General features: G+C 39.9%; 3 protein-coding genes across 5 annotated transcripts in view; 1 reads left to right on the top strand and 2 right to left on the bottom strand.

The window, feature by feature from the left end:
• Positions 1 to 18,095, bottom strand: part of rarab (retinoic acid receptor, alpha b) — a 107,522-nt gene that overhangs the window by 30,394 nt on the left and 59,033 nt on the right. The window contains exon 1 of one of the 3 annotated variants that reach the window (XM_052553322.1): positions 2,048 to 2,910. The exons of the other annotated variants lie outside the window; for them this stretch is intronic. Coding sequence (XP_052409282.1) covers positions 2,048 to 2,210 — 163 coding nt within the window. The 5' untranslated portion in view covers positions 2,211 to 2,910. Of the gene's footprint in view, positions 1 to 2,047; positions 2,911 to 18,095 lie in introns of those variants that run through there. 3 annotated transcript variants of the gene reach the window in all.
• Positions 2,947 to 4,735, top strand: LOC127953951 (uncharacterized). Its single transcript, XM_052553327.1, has 3 exons — positions 2,947 to 3,423; positions 3,503 to 3,659; positions 3,992 to 4,735. The coding sequence occupies exons 1-3, from the start codon at positions 3,279 to 3,281 to the stop codon at positions 4,497 to 4,499; spliced, it is 810 nt and encodes a 269-aa protein (XP_052409287.1). The 5' UTR covers positions 2,947 to 3,278; the 3' UTR covers positions 4,500 to 4,735.
• LOC127953950 (uncharacterized) lies at positions 5,147 to 6,855 on the bottom strand. The gene is made up of 2 exons (XM_052553326.1): positions 6,262 to 6,855; positions 5,147 to 6,174 (listed from the first exon to the last, which is right to left on the bottom strand). Exons 1-2 carry the CDS (start codon positions 6,576 to 6,578, stop codon positions 5,253 to 5,255), a joined length of 1,239 nt encoding a protein of 412 aa, XP_052409286.1. The 5' UTR covers positions 6,579 to 6,855; the 3' UTR covers positions 5,147 to 5,252.

Genomic DNA, 18,095 nt, shown 5'->3' with positions numbered 1-18,095 from the left:
CGAGTCTCCTCGCTCTACGTGCCCTTTTCAAGAACCATAAATACTTTGGCTGCTAGGACTGTTCTCCATAAGAAAAGGATGCTGAGCTGCAGAACAAATCATCCCTCAAACAGGCTTACACAAGATTAGCAATGTTGACATGCCCCAACAATCACTGGAGACCATGTTTCCAGACAGACTCTGGCCCCCTGAAATGTCACGCTCGTGTTGCAAACACATACCATACGCTGTGAGAAGACATCGCCGTTGTCTAGTGGCCGTGTGTACAAGATGTGGTATCCAAGCAGTCCCTAGTTCTTCTGAAAAAAATATAGTCTGTCTGTCGTTTATGCTCTAAAGATTTAATAGCTGTTATATATAATTGCTATTATTAAATAATAGCTGATAATTAATATACTCAAACCAGGTTCATTAAAATAAATAAATAAATCCAAACAATCAGATAAGTGCTACTGAGAAAAACCACCGTATCTTCTCATACCTTTTATTTTGCAAATATAAATATCTTTCCATTTTAAGAACGTGTCAAACGTACCTTTAAGAAATAGTAAAATTAGCCCACAGGAAGTGATGGTATTATTGTAGCTTCTTTTCAAAGCTGGCTGCACACAGCTGCTGATGGAAGTTCTCAGATCTTGCTCATCAGTTAAACTGTGTTGATTTTCACACATATTCCCCTCAGTTTTCTAACACACTACACTACATTTGAAGGTAAAATAAGGTAAAAAGCTTTTCCAAAGCAACCACTAAGATTGTGTGTAAAATGAGGTGGTAACACGCAGGAACCACAATGCACATGGGAGTAACACCAAATCACATGGAGAAAATGATGCAAAATAGTGTAGGTTTCACAATGTACAGAACTAAAGAGCACTGATTAAAGGGTTAGTTCACCCAAACACGAAAATGATGTCATTCCAAACCCGTAAGACCTTTGTTCATCTTCGGAACACAGTTTAAGATGTTTTAGATTTAGTCCGAGAGCCTTTTCTCCTGGTTGGCTGTGTGTGCGTTCACGACGCTGCAGTGTTTTGAACGCACTCACAACAGACCCGGAAGAGAAAACAATGCTGAACAAATTCTAAATAAAAAAAACAACAAAATAAAAGCCTAATTTATGTTATTTTTGGACCAAAATGTATTTTCGATGCTTCAACAAATTCTAACTGACCCTCTGATGTCACATGGACTACTTTGATTATGTTTTTTTGAGGTCTCACAGGTTTGGAACGACATGAGGGTGAGTCATTAAATGACAATTTTCATCTTTGGGTGAACTAACCCTTTAATATACGTTTAAACGTTTACCTGATTTTCATGTAAATACTGTTTGAATATGAAATTTTAAACCAATCTGATCTGTAGGCCACCACATTAAAAGAAACTTTCTACTACTGAAGTTATGAAACACTACTGCACTAAATGCACAATCATTCAAAACTAGAAACAAAACTAAAACAAGTTAATGGTTTCTATGAATTGACACAACGTAGGCCTAATGGATAGTGGTCACTGGGAGAAACTGCCTCAAATTGACCTTTGACCCTCAAAGCCTAAGGAATTTGAACCCACATACATTTACTTTGATTAGTTTGTTACTCATTCATCACAACATCAATAGAAATATGGTGCAAATTCAGTTCCTGAAAGTGTCTGTACTGATTCACTATATAATTATTAAAAGTAACATTTCATAAAGCCCCACTAAATATACAGTACTCGTATGTTCTCAATGAATTAATATCACACTGACAGGAAACAAGTGTTTAAATTGAGGCTTATTCTATAACAACAGGCAGTCAAATATATCACAGGTAGTGCATTAGCAGTTGTCTAGGTAGTCAGCTCTCTAGGTTTGAGACACAGCCAACATGTATACACGATGGAAAAACACGCACACTCCCTAGCTGACGTGTAGCTGCCCCTGTAAGAGCCCCAGTGACCCCTCAAACATGCAGCAGTCGGGGGAGGAACTCGGAATGAAATTGTGCGCATAATGTTAGATCAGAGACTGTGTTAAGGATAAAGAAAACAATAGGCCACCTACAGTGATTGGAGCCGCTCCAGTGCGGGGTCCTGAAGCCGCGCGCCGCTCCCGACACGAGGCCTTTCTCCGGGATCAGACAGCCGCGGCTCTGGTGGTAGTAATCCATGCTTAAAAACGGGTTCGGACTAGGGGTCAGCCCAACAACGTCCACACTCTCGTACATCGTGCAATAAAAGCAAATAATCTCCAAAAGTGAATGCTTCCTTCTAGTCGCAGCAAAAAAAAAGACTCGAAATGTTATATGCAACGGGAAAATAGCAGGTTACAATTTTTAAAAACCCTACTCAAAAAAACAAAACGGAAGCAAGAGGTGCGATTTCACACTTGATGAGAGACGCTGATCTTGATCTCGGTGTGTTTATATAAATCAGTTCAGCAGAAGCACGCGCTGTCCACGGGGAATGAACTACATTCTTCAGATGTTAAAATCCTGCGCCAGTTGTTGCAACACAGCGAGCTGTTGAAACTGTGTCTCTATAAGAGACCCCGAGATCGATGTGAAACTGTTACATGAGTAACTGTTAGCAGCCGAGACCAGAAAACCTCCGAAAACTGTTTATCTTGAAAAGCTCCCAAACGCCTCCTTACCCCAAACGAAACGTCTTCTAAATGCTATTCGTTAACAGGCCGACGCATTGACGCATATTTACTGTAAACACGCAGTCGTTTGCGTCGATGAGAGAGAGAGAGGGGAGGTTTGGTGTTGTGAATAATCCCGCTGGAGGCTGCAGATCAGACGCGGGACGAACTTGATCCAGTGTTTCCAGACGCGAGCTCAAAATAATGGCTTTTGCATCCTGTGTCGAACCCCTCGCAAACTTGTGGGAAATTTCTCCCTGAAAACCCGAAGCGCTCCTCGACAGGGTAAAGGCCTGTTCACACCGGGACGAATTCCGCGCGCGATATTCGCCGACGTTTAACGCCTCGTGACTAAACAAAGGGCGCCAATGTGAGTGTGCACACCGACGCGAAAAACGCCACGCGTAAAAGAGTCATTTTTTAAAAAACGCTTCGGGTTCGTTTTTTTGGTTTGACGCACCGCGTCAAAAACTATACGACCAATGAGAATGGCACTTTTGCACACGTGTCTGGAGCTTCTGAAGTTACAGTAAAACACAACTTGGGGGCGCTCAAACACAAAACTGTCTTGCTGTGAGCACACATACGTAACGGCGAAGAAGATATACGCCAAGTAGCGTCTACACTGCCGGGAAGAAATAAGACGAAGAAGATGCAAGGCAAGATGAATGTAGAGTTGCTGGTCTCGTTGGTGTCGGAACACAAAGAACTATATGACAAACGTGACAGCGATTACAAAAATCTTGATAAAAGAGAACTGTTATGGAGTGGTATTGCACAGCAAATGGGCCTTGATGGTGAGTTTCATTTAATTTAATTGTCTTTCATGTACGTTCCTACAAACGTTTGACAATCGCCATCGTTTGTGTGCTGTAGTGGAGGAGGTAAAACACAAATGGAAAAGCCTGCGAGATACATATACACGAAAAAAGCGCGAAGATGATTGCCGAAGTGGACAGGCTGCTAAAAACAAGAAGACGTGGAAATTTATGAAGGTCATGGAGTTCCTCGCAACATCAACTGAATTTCGAAGGTAATATTATTAGAACATTACAATACATAGCTGTGTGAGCTCTGCTATAATGCATTGACATTAAACATTGATTAACATGATATCATTGCATGTTCCCTGTTCACCATGCGATCACACCTCTAGTTCAATATATTAGTTTATGTTCTGTGTATAGGTAACCTCTGCTGAAATTTTGTTGCCTGACATATGGTACATTAAAATTTGTATGAATCTAAACTAAATTAGTGATTAAACATTAAGCTCTGGAGTATTTTGTCAAGATGGGTATGAAGTGTGGCATGGCCCACAGTGTGAGTTATTGTTTCTGATGTAAACTGAATTTGTCTTTACAGTGTTCACAGCAATATTTCTCCTGAAAATATGAATGAAGGGGTTGAGCAAGTGGTGGTTCAAAAAGAAGTCAGCGACAGAGAAGAAGCATCAGCAAGCACGTCTCCAGGATCATCCTTCTCCAGCCCAACTGTGACCAGGTCTACTTTCAACAAAAGAAAACGGCCAGAGACACCAGACTTGTTGGACCGGTACCTTTTATCCAAAGAAGCCAGGGAAAGTGAGAAAGAGGAACGCAGAAGAGAGAAAGAGGAGCGCAGAGAGCAACGAAGAGAGCAACAAAATGATGAAAATTACTTGTTTGCTCTTGGCTTGATACCAGCACTAAGGAGATTGTCCCCAGCCGTACAGTCTTCAGTCAAATTAAAAATACATCAGCTGTTGCATGATGCTGAGTTTGGCCAGGCCTCTTCTGCTTTTTTTCCACAGCAGTCACCGGTGTCCTACCATCAGGTCCCCCCACAGACCCCAACAAACTATGGCTGCTCTACAACTTCTTGGCTACCCTAATAGATGTTTACTGTATACATTTTAATTCTGTATTTTTTTTGTTTGTTTTTTTACATTCAAGAAATTTAGTTGAAAATGGCCGTTTCATAAATGTTTATTTGCACTATTGTTCACTTGCACTACAGTCATTGTGACTTATTTGCACAACCTTTTCTGACGCCCTTTTTTACTTTATGTTTGTGATTGTTATTGCAACTTGTAGTTCATTAAAAAATGTTTCATTTTTCCAAAAGAAATTGTGCATAAGTGACTTGAAAGTAATGTAACATATTTTGGGATTTGGCATATATTTGTACATAAGTATTCTTGACCTCTTATTGAAATAGCTATGTGGCTAATTATGGAGTCACTGCATTTATAGGCAACAGTTATCAATCTACAGGAACATAACCATTTTGGGCACAGCATTGTGCAGGGAATGAGAACATTTTAAAGAAAATGCTAGTAAAAATGTTTATTAAAAATACACATTTTCAAAAATACAACTTACATTTAGTTGTAAATAAGTATATGTTGAAGTGACCAAATACTTTACTTTTTGCAAAAAAAAACTATGCTTTAACTTTGATAGAACATGTTATATCAAAAATATTTAATTTGCTGTGGTGAGTGCTGCCATATTAATTAATGAAGAATCAGATGCAATAGATTTGATAGTGTATTCAAGTTCACAGAAATTGTATATATACACATACACTAGCAGTTTTCTCAATGGAAAATGTAATTAAAATGGCTCAAATTTATAGGTTGATATTATCTGTTCCCCAGAGCATGGTTCACATGGTCATACTGCCAAGCAACTTCTCCTGCTGGTGAGTTGAAGTACTCTTTGTACAGTTCTCGGACATTTTGGGCCTCCACAGATGCCCGCTGCCCCCTACAATGTTCAAAGCCTTGTAGTGGTTGCTCACAATCATGGTCATCCTCTGTGGCACGATTCTGGTCATTTCCGTTCGGGCGCAAATAATTGCACAACGCACAAGCAGCTTTGACAACTTTGTCAACAACACTTGGTTGAACCTGTAAAGTTCTTTGGAAAACCCGGAAGCGTTGACTGAGGATGCCAAATACATTTTCAGAGATGCGCCGTGCCCGAGACAAACGATAATTGAAAATTCTCTTGTCTGTGGGGAGGCGGCGTCCAGGGTATGGCCGGAGGAGATATGGTTTCAGCGGAAAAGCTTCATCCGCCACAATGACATGGTTAACTTTTCCCAGCTCAGGAGCACCTGGAAGTTCACTTGGTGGGGGAACATTCAGAGTTCCATTTCTGAGTGCCTTTCCCAGTACAGAATTGGCAAAGATTCCTCCATCACTGTTGCTGCCATAGCTCCCCACATCAACCACCAGGAAGCGGTAATCTGCATCAACTAAGGCCAGCAATACAACGGAGAATGTACCTTTATAATTAAAGTATAGAGAACCAGAGTTTGCAGGGGCCTGGATGAATATGTGTTTCCCATCCATGGCTCCCAAGCAGTTAGGGAAATTCCATCTTTCATGGAATCTCCTGGCTGTACTCCTCCACATCTCTTCAGTAGGCACTGGCAAATGTTCATCTCTGAGGCAGTGCCACAATGCATCACAGGTTTCACTCACTATCGAAGCCACAGTTGACACACCAAGTCGAAAGCTGAACACAATAGAGCGGTACGAGTCCCCAGTGCTTAGAAAACTGAAATAGAAATACTAATTTTTAACAACGCTCCACATATGTTTTTACAACATTCTTTGAAGTGAAGAATTATGTAAACGAACTCACCGTAAACACACGGCCAAACGCTGTTCTGGGTCGATTGGTTTACGGTAGTGTGTCTGTTCTTTCGTCAGCAAGGGAGCCAGTTGTTGAAGTAAATTTTCGAACTCACTGACGGACATTCTAAAATACCCCCGAAAACGCTCATGATACATTTTCAGCTCTTGTACCAGTCGATAAAACTCCCCATGTTCTTCTCTTCTCGTAACTATGGGATGTACCCAAAATCGGCGTCTTTTCCGGCGTCTTTCCTCATTCAACAGAACAATAATTTCTTCATCGCTGGAACTGGAGCTAGAGTTACTGGTGCTTGAAATATTCATGTTTTCTTTGTATGATTCTGACAAGCGCGTAAATACTTGCACTCTTCTTCTGAGTGAAAAGCGAGTTTAAGAAGCGTAAAGTTGCGCAGCGCCACCTTGTGTACAGGGGTATTTCTGTTTTACATTAAGCGCCATCTAATGTCAGGGAATGAATTTGCATGTTCACTCGGCTCATCGTCAGCGAAAATCGCTTGGGTGTGAACACAAAAAACGTGTTGGAAAACGCTGGCGAATAACGCGCGCCGATATTCGTCCCGGTGTGTACGGCCCTTAACTCTAGTCTACACGCACTTCCCAGGCTATCCCATACAGCAGTTCTTGACGAGTGTCAGCAGCTGCGCACAAACCCCGCCCCCGTCCACCCCCAGTCTGACTGCGCCGCTCTCCGATTGGCTGCCGATACACCTAATCTCGGTTTTATCAATGTGAGCCATCTACGAGGATCTGTCGCCATAACAAGCTCAAGTATAAAGTGTGTACATACACAAGTTTACATGTATTTGACTCCCGTTTTCTTCTTCTTCTTCTTCTTCTTCAAAAAAAAAAAAAAAAAAAAAAAAAATTACAGACCATGTTAAAAAGAAACTGGACCAGAGTTATCCAAGCGTGAGGCCAGTTGGATTATAAAGTTTTGAAAGAAACATTTTATAAGTATTTTTGTTTTAAAGTTTTATATAGCTCAGGCTTAATTACTGTATCATATTGAGACAAAATGTTCCAACTTATGTACAATTATATAATACATCTTATATAAACTTGTGTATAACATTTGTAAGAATTTAAATATTATGCATCCCTTAATCTTATTAATAAATACTATGTTTAAAATTACACATTTTGCCGTGTAAAGGTGAGGGAAACTTTGCTATAAATATATATATATATATATATATATATATATATATATATATACACACACTCCCTAGCTGACGTATAGTTGCCCCTGTAAGAGCCCCAGTGACCCCCCAAACATCCAGCAGTCGGGGGAGGAACTTGGAATGACAGTGAAACGGTGACATATTATACCCAAACATTTCTTCATACAGTGCACTACCATTAAAATGAATACAAATTGGGACCATAAATTATTCAGACACTTTGACCTGACCATGTTTTGCTAAAGTGTTTTTTCTTTAATTGTAAATGCAACCTTTTTACACCACAGACTGAACAAAATTAAGCATTGCTTGGCAATTGGTTGACCTAAATTGGTATTATCTAATTTTGTACTTAAATTTAACAGCTGACAGCTATTCAACCAAATTCAATTTAACTCTAATTTATTGTCATATTTTATTACCATTTTCTAAACTATTGCAAATAAACTGTGATAATGTGGGAAATGTTGGTGTCTGAATAAGGTTTGGTTTGACTGTACCTAAACACACACACTGTGTAGTGTTTGTATTAATACTTATATCTTGTATTTTGTTTTCTCAACTTAAAGTGGCTGTCTGATCAAACATGACTTTTTTATCTTTATTATTTTTTACCAGCCTATTACAATTCTAATCAGTTCAAATGAAGCACTATAAATGCCAGAACATCTACTTAATAATAATAACAATAGGTCTACACACAGATCATCTCTTCCAGTTACCACCATGCTGTCTCTGTAAAGAGCAGACACTCACTGACCCTAAGACTGCTTTATCAATACAAACTGAGGTAAACAACACATTGCAACACTATCTAGTTTCCCACCACAAAATCCATAGACGCTGTCTGGAGAGTAGTGTTCATAACAAGGCAATGAACACTCGGGCTGCAGCCCTACAGCATCCGTCAGCTCAACGCACCAAGGTTGCTGCCATCCGCTGATGGCTCCATCCATCAGTGAAACGACGTATTAGCCTCCCCTTATTTTCCGGCTTCAGCCCTCACATTTGTGTCCTTGACATGTAAGAGGTACTGTATTGATTTTTCACCATCTAAAATATTAGCCTGCGCACAAAAGGCCACTCATTCAATAAATACACGTTTATTAATGGACAGTCCTTTTAATTCAACTAGACCCATATAAATCTAGCTATGAAATGGTCAGGGAGGAGGGAAATGGCTGGCTCTAAATAATACTGCTTTACATTTGTGCCAGTTTAAATGTTTCATGGAAGACATAACACAGGCCAAACTGTAAAACTATATAAACAGTAAACACAGGTAAGGTGTGATCACATTTAGCATTGCTCAGCACTAAATCCAGGCTAAATCCAGTCATTTCAAAAGGAATGCACTTCAGAATTTCAGCGAAAGCTTTCCCCTGCAGATTTCACATCGGGTTCAACTGGTCATGCACATTTTCTGTGTGATCTGTGCTTCATACATTGCTACCAGTTGACAATGGACCATTTTGCCTGCAAATGTCTCTAATTTAACCATGACTACACACACAATAAGCTGAAATTTGACTTAAGAACTAATTTTAGTGACTTGATTACACAGCATCGATACTGTTTTTAATTGACAATTGCTCGAACACAATTGTGTGGTGTATTAGAGGAGAAAAACAACAACAGACTAGTATAATAAGCTACATATGTCATTGATGGAGGCAAATAAGCTGAGATTGTCAATACCTTGAGACTGCAGGAGTGGAGAGGTGCAGTATATCGGGGGAGGAGGGGGTTGTATGGCGGCTGTTAGGAATTCAAAGACTTTATGGGGCTTTAGGAGGAAATGCATGAGCAAACCTGCTGGCAACATGAAAGTGTGAGGCTATTTATTACCCTCAATCCACCTCCCCCACTTCACTTCCTCTAAATACGCATAAAAAAAGCTTCTTTATTTTCTAGCTCGACTTCTTATCAATGCTGCACAATATATGTTGTAAGGAGCGAATGCAAGAGAGCACATATTATGCAATGTCAACGCTGTTAGATTGGGTTTGCGATGTGTTAGCATACTGATAGCATGCAGGTTTAAATGCTTATCATTATTCTGTCAGTCACATGACCCAGTTTGTCCCAGAATGCCCGGCCCTGATGAACAGATGGGTGTTTGCATTCACCCACAATGCCTTTAATCTGTCGGATAGGAAGGGGCCATCATTCAATACTGTTACAATGAGAGCCAGTGCTGACTCATTATAAAGTAGCACAGTATGGATGTGCCGCATGCTATTAACACAGACAAAGGTCAAGAGAAAGATACCATTCGACATTCTCAACGGTGACAGCTTTTGAACTCCAGCTATATAAAAACTGCATAGGACAAAGTGAACCATTTTCCCATAAAATGCAATCACATAAGCAGTATGTTTAAACCGATCGACATAACCTTGATCGCTATCTCCGGACATGCACGCTATTAACTCTTCTGTGAACCTCGCTGAAGCAATTTCCTGAAAGCGAGTGACATAAAAAGAGGGTTATTCTTATATAGTCATTAATAACCAAATGTCATGGACTTTTGTAAATTATGGTACAATATAAATGCATTGAAAGGTTTGTACTGTCACTATATGCCAGCTGATGCTTACTGCTGTGGTAAACATATGGTGGAGATTAGCTACCGTCAACCTCTCTGCCAGATGTGTAATGTTAGCGGGTGAAGGCTGTTGACTAGTCTCATTACTCTTGGCTCAAGGTCAAGGATTAAGTGATGAGAATAGATCCAGCATCTTACCGTCCTTATGGTGAGCTGTTTGTTTGTTTGTTTGTTTGAATGTGGGTTTGTGTACTTGAGGGTGAATGTCAGACATCTACATTATCATTACAGATTTATAATTATATAGTCATCACCAAAGATTTTTAAATGCACTCCCGTAATTTTAAACATCCTTTTATTATTATTATTATTATTTTTTGTAAGACTTTAAAAAGGTAGTTCACCCCAAACAAGAATTCTGACATTATTTATTCATCCTCGTGTCACTTCATTTGCATTTCCGAAATCATTTGAAGTAATGAAAATCTGAGATCCTAAAATATAACTATGAGTCAGGTAGCATTATGAGATACATGAAGTTATTTTTATGAAATATTAAATTATTAGATAAAAAAAGTTATAAGATATGAATAATAAGAAATTATAAGATACTAAGCTGTAATTAGGAAAATAAGGTTAAAATAATGACAAAATTCATAATCATGACATGAAAAGCCAAACATTTCATAATTGTTTAAATTAGTAATTATTTGTTTAAATAATTACCAATAATAACATTTTCTCTCATAATTTCATAATTATGATTTACCAATGCATTTTGTTTTCTTATGTTGCAGAAAAAAGCTTCCAGACAATGTCTAAAGTGTCTCATATTGTTTTGGACCCCATTAGCTTTGATTTTATGAAAAAATAAATAAATAAATAAAACTATTGAAATAAATAAACATTTCTGGGTGAACTATCCCTTTAATGCATCTCTATTTTGTTATAGTCAACACATTTGATCTCATCTAATTCTGATGGCCAGGTGATGGGCAGTTTCTTTTAAGTTTAAGGTACAGCATGAGTGGTCAAGTCCATGTCACCTGTCCCCCAGTATACGCATCATAAGACTCTATTGACCTTCTGACCTCTACTGACCCAAACAACAGATAAACAGCTCAATGACACATATGACTGTTTGTATAAGATCAGCCGAGTATGTTCAAGGTATACATGTGTGTGTTATTTGTCTGAATATCATTTTTTTTGTCCAATGAAATGTATTTATAATTTTTTTTAGTCCTGTGCTACTGCTATGGTATGATTATTGTTATCATCTAACACATCATACTATATAGTTTCATTATCAACCCCACAATTAACAGTTCTTAACGGGTTATCATTGGTCTTTTGTGGTGTATAGTGACCTTTATCAGTGGTTCCCAACCTGGGGTCCGTGCCCCCCTCGGGCCATGTGTATGAAAGATGAGGCTGTTATAATTTTCACAAATACTTTGTGAAACAGGAACTCTTTTTGTTAATGGAAATAAGTGTACATCTGCAACCCAACTACATTCAACTCAAGCTAATTTTAAATGTGCATTTCTAAAACTTGTAATAATATTAGTATAACATGTGCATATATATACAGTATATATATGCACATGTTATACTTATATGATGAATTCTTGCTCTTTTCACTAGTAAAGGCCCAGGCGCAGATCGAGCGCAATAGGGCAATGTGTAGAGCTGGTTCAAATGTTAATGGTCCAACTGAAAACCCCTACTTAGCTAGCAGGTTGAGGAACAAAAGCCCCATAGAGGTGCAGCTTGCGGGGTCTGGACATGACAAATGTGTCCGGGACCGGGGCAGCGGTTGCTGTGGAGCTCTGGGGAGGGAAAAGCGGGGGCAGTGGAATGATCTACCAAACCCAAGACTCATTGAGGGCGTCGCATCGGGGGCAGCAGAGGTCAGCCCATCATCATCACCATTTCAAAGAGCCTAAGAGTGAGGTGGAGCCGAGGACGGGGTGGGGGAGGTCCGCTGACCCCGACCGGTGTCCCCGCACTACTCCATCTTCTGTGGATGGAAAGGGCATGAAAGGAAGCCCCATCATCTCTACTCCCAGCACGACAGAGAGATATTGAGAGGATGTGAGACAGATAGGGGCTGCTCTCTAAACAGGCCCATTACCTTGACATCCCCTAGAGGAAAGACCCTCACCCCCGACACTCTCGCTTTTGATTTCTCATTCTCTCTTTCACATGGAGGCAAACACAAAAAGGACCCAACGGGACTACGTTGTGATGGTGGGCCTTGGTCAGGAAATCTGGCGGCCAAAACAAAACCCAGCAATTTCTCAGTTTAAAGGAGTTCTGAGTCATCAAACGCACCTTGGTAGAGCACAGCCATTATGTCTTCCAGGCCACCAGCTCTCTATCTTATCAAAGCAGCCCCACTCCCCATGGAGGACCCCATATCACCACACATAAGAACATCAAGCAGCCTTTGTGATAATCCTCGGTCTTTACTGCCAGTGGCTTAAGCCTAAGCCCCATGCATATCAAAAAGCTCTGAATGTGCTGGCCAAACCCCTGCTTTGCATATAGATACTGAGTCTATTGACATATCGATTCTCCTGGCCAAGAACCCATGAAAGCAGCCGACGCAAATCCCCCCTTTAATCAGCGAAAGCCCCCTAAAATGGTCTGAAGCGGGAACAAGAGCTGGCCGCTCTGCTACAGTACCCTCACAATGGCCTGGCAAATGCACCATTATGACTTGTTTGACCCTCCTCTCCAAGTGCACTGGCCACTTTGAGAGGGTAATTAACCCATTTTTCTCCCTCCCCTCGATACAATTACAATAGAGGCACAGCATTCCTCAAACGCTCTCATGCACTTGCGCCGGGGAAGAGGGCAGACGGAGGCCACGGACGGGATGGGAAGGGACGATCAGGACTCATGGAGCAATGAGAGGCTGAGTGCTTCAGAACAAACACAAAGAGAGTGAAGGTTTAGTCCTTGAGAAGTAAATGAAGAGGCAAAATGTTAATGAGCCATTTGGTTATCATATTCTCATACAGAATGATATGATGCATGCTCTAAAAAGTCTGCACGGACTGCTGTCCGCAACCCATTTTATTTCTGTAATGTGAAGTATTTCAAAGAGGACAAGTGGGCGTTACATACCAGAATGAAGGCAGAACGAATGAGTGTTTGCTAAAACAATGCTTGAATAGCTGAATAGCTATATATATATAAGGTGCTAATAACTTAAGGTACAATAACAAAAACATTATGTTCATTTTTAAAGACAGGAAGTCATGAGATTAAATCACATTTATTTTATTCTTCAGATGAATACATCTAAGAGTGCTTAAATATTGGGTAGAAAATGCATTACCAACTTACATGAAAATATGTTTACATGTCATGAAGATGATCAGATTTGTGGGTTTTTCAAATGCTACACTGCAGCTATAATATGAGCATCTCAGTGTATTTCTACATCTGTACATGCAGTCCACTGTATCTGACACTGTATCTGATATTAAGAGATCTATCCATTTCTAGTGTGCTTCTTGAATGCAGAACGAGCTCCTCCTATAATCCACTTCTCTGAGGGAAATGCGAAGGGGGGAAAAAGAGAAGGGAGATGAAAGAGGGTTGGGTAGTTACGATGGATTACAGGCTCAGCGAGGTGGTGGGGGAGGCCAGTGCACTGATAATATTTAACCAGGCCCGGGTGGACCATCTGGAACACCCCCCCACCCCTCCCCATCAACAGTCCAGCTCTCACATCTGGGTCTTACTCTGAAGGAGTAACTCACATTTGCCTTCGGATGAATAATGCTGTTTTTACATGATCCTGAAAGAGGCTCCACACTCAACTCCCATGACCTCATGCAAAACGATTCTAAAATGATTACGCACACTGTAGATCTCTTAATTAGGTCAACCATCTGAAGCACTCGCACACAACGCTCAAAATGTTTTATGCAGATGTCACATTCCTGGGAATTTCTAAAACAATCTTCAATTACGTTCAGGACATGATCTATTTCGAGTCCCTTGCTTCTTCCTTAACGCGAGGCCTGCAGTTTATACTATTAGTAAGGTTGGGATTCCCCCTAATTCTCCAGAGCAGCTGCAAACCCGTGTGGGGGTCGGGGGGAGGAGGGAGGGGGTACATGAACAGGAACAAACACGCTGACCCCCGTGCGCAATTGGCCAGCCATTCTGGTCCCCATTCGGAGAGCCACTGCACTTCCCGTCTCCAAACTCCAGTCTAAGAAAACAAGCATGCTGTCACTCCACAAGCCCTTCCACATATTTCAGCAGACCAGATTTCTTTTGGATGAGACTGTGACAATGAGCTACAGGATATTTCTTCAGTATAATTACAGCTCGTTTTTGACATCGCGTGCGATCCGATAGTCTGCATCTAAACAAGATTTACAGTTTACTGTCAGTGCTTTTTAAACTGAAGTCTGCCTCTAATACTGCTTAAAAAGTAGAGGACATGATCAATAAAACAGATCTGCCCTTTAATCCCCATGCAAATGCAAAGACATGCAATACATCTCCACAAAAGATTCCCTCGTTAAAGAATATGTGCTGACACCTTGAGAAGATAAACGAGTGCAAGACCAGTCAATGTCTGTTAATCCAACATTAACATATGACATAGCGCTAACAATGGAAAATGTGGTAGAAAGATTAAAGGTTGGAAAATAGAAAGGTTTCGAACCTTAAAGGGACAGTTCACAGTTTAATTCAGTCGTGATTTACTGACTCTCATGTTATTCCAAGGCCATATGATTTCCATAGAAGACAAGGGGATGAAAAAAAATTTTATAATAATAACAATAATAATAATAAAGTGAATGGGAACTGGGTCTGTCAAACTTAAAAAGTAAAAAAAAAAAAGCTCCATAAAAAGTACTGTAGTCCATATGACTCATACTTTTGATCTTCTGAAATCATGCAGCTTTATGTGAGGAACAGACACAAATTTAAGTTATTTAATGACTGCAAATGATATATCAACACCATTCTGGCAGTAGTTCTCATGTGCATTGTAACCACATGTTGACATTAAAACAGAGCATCAGAAGGTGTCATATTTGATTTGTGAGCTTTATATAAGGGAAAAAAGGCAATAAATCCTTTTTGTCATAAGAGTCGTCTTGCCAGACCCAGTCTTTATTCACTTTCACTGTATGGAAAAAGGTGGCCAGGATTCTTCAAAACATCACCTTTCTGTTCCACAAAAACTAAAAAGCGAAAGACCACAACATTCTTCTTCTTCCTGTTTTGTTTGGGTTCAAGTAACAGTTCGGCTCTCTACATTAGCTTCCTGAACACGGATCGGCAGCAAGAAGAGAGGTCAATTGTGTTCATAATTTAGCCTCTTAAGATAATACGGTTGTACAATAGCATCACTGTTCAGGATCTGTGAATGAGTACAAGACTTCCTAATCAAATTCATTCGAAGTCCAGGAAATATTTAGCATGATGATAAGAGCACAGAAAAAATGGTTTCATTTGAATTCTCAACTAATTATAAATGGAAGAAAGCACACAAACAAAACCACGACATTCTCCACTGTCTAGACCCTCCATGCCAGAAGAAAAAACACTCCTGTAAATGTCAAAATACTGTTTTTACTTTGTCTTCAAGCAGGACACTGAGACTGAAAAGGGCTGAGCTCAGCCCCACCCCCCAACCCCCACCCCCACCTTCCTTACAGTTTTTAAGGTTCAGATATCTCTTAACTTGAAGGAAACTTTAGACTACAGTATCTGCTCAGCAAAAAAAATAAATAAAAAAAGTACCAGGAAGTTTTCTACACATTGGGATGCTTTTGAGAGAAAAAAAAAAGTCCCCAGAGAAACCTGATAATGAAATTACAAGTCAAAACTATTAGCTGGCACCATCATGACCGAATCAGCTGGCCATGATTCAGTATGCCGTCAACAATGGGACTGATGGGAAACAGTGTAATACAAAACCTCGAAAGAAGTGCTTGAAACCATGCCATCCATACATACTCGTCAGTCTGACTCTTCCTGTGTGATTTCATCTTGGATTTCAGTATATTCTATGATTTAGCAATAGCAACTAATTATTAGCTTGTGCTCTGTGAAACTCAAAAGATTCACAGGCCTCTACTGAGAACATTTCTCTATTGACCCATCTGTGGATATAGACTAAAGTAAAAATGTTTGGAATTGGTAAGCATAAGTCTCACCAGTGCTGCATTTATTTGATGAAAAATACAGTATATGCGATAATATTGTGAAATATTATTACAATTTAAACTCACTGTTTTCTAGTTGAATATATTTTAAATTCTTGTAATGGCAAAGCTGAATTTTCAGCAGCCTTTACTCCAGTTTTCGTTGCAACATGATCCTTTAAATTAATACAATGTGTCCTTGCTGTATTAAAGTATTAATTTCTTTAAAGAAAAAAAAAATAGTGATTTCAAGTGATTAACTACTACTAAAATGTATTTTCATTCTATGTTGGACATCAAAATGTAAGGTTTGGTTGTTCTGACATAAGAAATATTAAGACAGATCCACATAAGCTTCATGCACACACTCTATAATCTCTGATTTGACCACAAAGTACATGTTAATGAGTCATTTTGTATGATTTTATTTCAGTCAGTATTCATTGGAAAGAAAGAAATAAGAAAAAAAGACCAGCCGTTGTCAGCTGCCACAGGGCAGAGTACAAAATCAAAGCAGATATGCTAATAGCAACTCTTGGACACAATTAGCGAAAAGGAACTCGCTCCATGTGCCACAAATGATTAGCAAATGAACTTTTCCTTTTGATGTAGACTAAAGAAGCGGCTTATTCTTCCCCCCTTCTGTCTGCCTCCTCAATCGGTTCTTTCCAGTACATTCCAGTGAGCTGCTGGACTGGCATGACTGACACAGACATGGTGGCAAACAGGTTTGGCAACAGTTTTACCAGACGTTTATTATATGAAATTGTTCCCAAATCAAGGCATCACACTTCCATTTTTACCAAACAAATAGGCAATAGGCATTCATTCCATATTCAAAATAGACATTTTCTGAACATACAAGCAGAAATCAGCACTGGATTTAATGCGACAGTCTTCTGTTTGAGAAGTTCATAGCGTATTGCTGTCAACCACGGGAAAATCAGTATCTGACGCCGCGCCAATGACTTCCAGTTCACGCAGAGACACAAGTTGTATTTTCACCGTTAACTCCTCAACATCCACAGAGACTAAAAATACTGACAAACAAATGCAAGGACGCCTCTGGCATAAAACTGTCAGTAATAGTTATAAAGCAAATCGTTATGTAACACATTCAAGAAATAAATAAGCTTGCCAAAAGCAGATTCACAAAATGTAGGAAGTAAGAAGTAAGCAAGATGTTTTTGTCAGCAGAAGTTCTCCTGAAGATAATATTTACTTTTTTGCTCAATAAAAGGCTTTTGGACACAGTAGCTATAACTTGGCTTTCTTCACTGGTCCACAAACAGTTTAAAGGCTGTTAGTTAGCTTGCTAGCTTTAGCCTGCACATGTAAAAAAGTGTTTCTAAACACGTTCAGGTGGACAGTTTTATGGGTATATTTAGTACGTGTACCATCATAAGTGCTTAATTATTTGTGTGTGTGTGTTAAACTGTAATCCCTTTACAGTAGCGCACGCAGTCAGGAGTAATCTGTCATCAGGAGGACACTGCTGGTTCCTGTCATTGAGTCGTGCCTTCACTAAATGAGGTCAGACTGATGTGTTGTTTTAATCAACCCAGCCTGCCTCCATTAATTATTCAGCACCTTAGTGGATAGGGAGCCTACGGCCAGGGAAGAGCGACGAGGAGAGAGTGAGAGAGATGGTTTACAACTAGACATGGCTACCATATTAGAGGAAATACAAACAGACACTGGGCAGGTTAAGTAGGCGATGGGTTAAATAGGCATATGTGGCATAAACAAAAACACTAATGTCAGCAGAAATTAAGCACGGAAAATGGAAAACGAATGGTAGAAATATTAAAACAAAAGCTCAGAGGTATTGAGAGCTGTCCCTTTAACAACATCCACGATGCACCTCACACTCGGTCGGCGCATCCCATCGTCCACACCGCGG

This window comes from Carassius gibelio, chromosome B3, assembly GCF_023724105.1.
Source record: "Carassius gibelio isolate Cgi1373 ecotype wild population from Czech Republic chromosome B3, carGib1.2-hapl.c, whole genome shotgun sequence".
In the NCBI taxonomy this organism is placed as follows: Eukaryota; Metazoa; Chordata; class Actinopteri; order Cypriniformes; family Cyprinidae; genus Carassius; species Carassius gibelio.
This window is presented reverse-complemented; position numbering and strand designations above follow the sequence as displayed.

Bases quoted from the DNA above. Each gene is read 5' to 3' on its own strand.
- LOC127953951 (XM_052553327.1), top strand. From the start codon at position 3,279: ATGCAAGGCAAGATGAATGTAGAGTTGCTGGTCTCGTTGGTGTCGGAA. The intron at 3,424-3,502 runs GTGAGTTTCATT...TGTGTGCTGTAG, and splicing joins ACAGCAAATGGGCCTTGATG to TGGAGGAGGTAAAACACAAA. The intron at 3,660-3,991 runs GTAATATTATTA...TTGTCTTTACAG, and splicing joins ACATCAACTGAATTTCGAAG to TGTTCACAGCAATATTTCTC.
- LOC127953950 (XM_052553326.1), bottom strand. From the start codon at position 6,578: ATGAATATTTCAAGCACCAGTAACTCTAGCTCCAGTTCCAGCGATGAA. The intron at 6,175-6,261 runs GTGAGTTCGTTT...TTTCTATTTCAG, and splicing joins CGTTTGGCCGTGTGTTTACG to TTTTCTAAGCACTGGGGACT.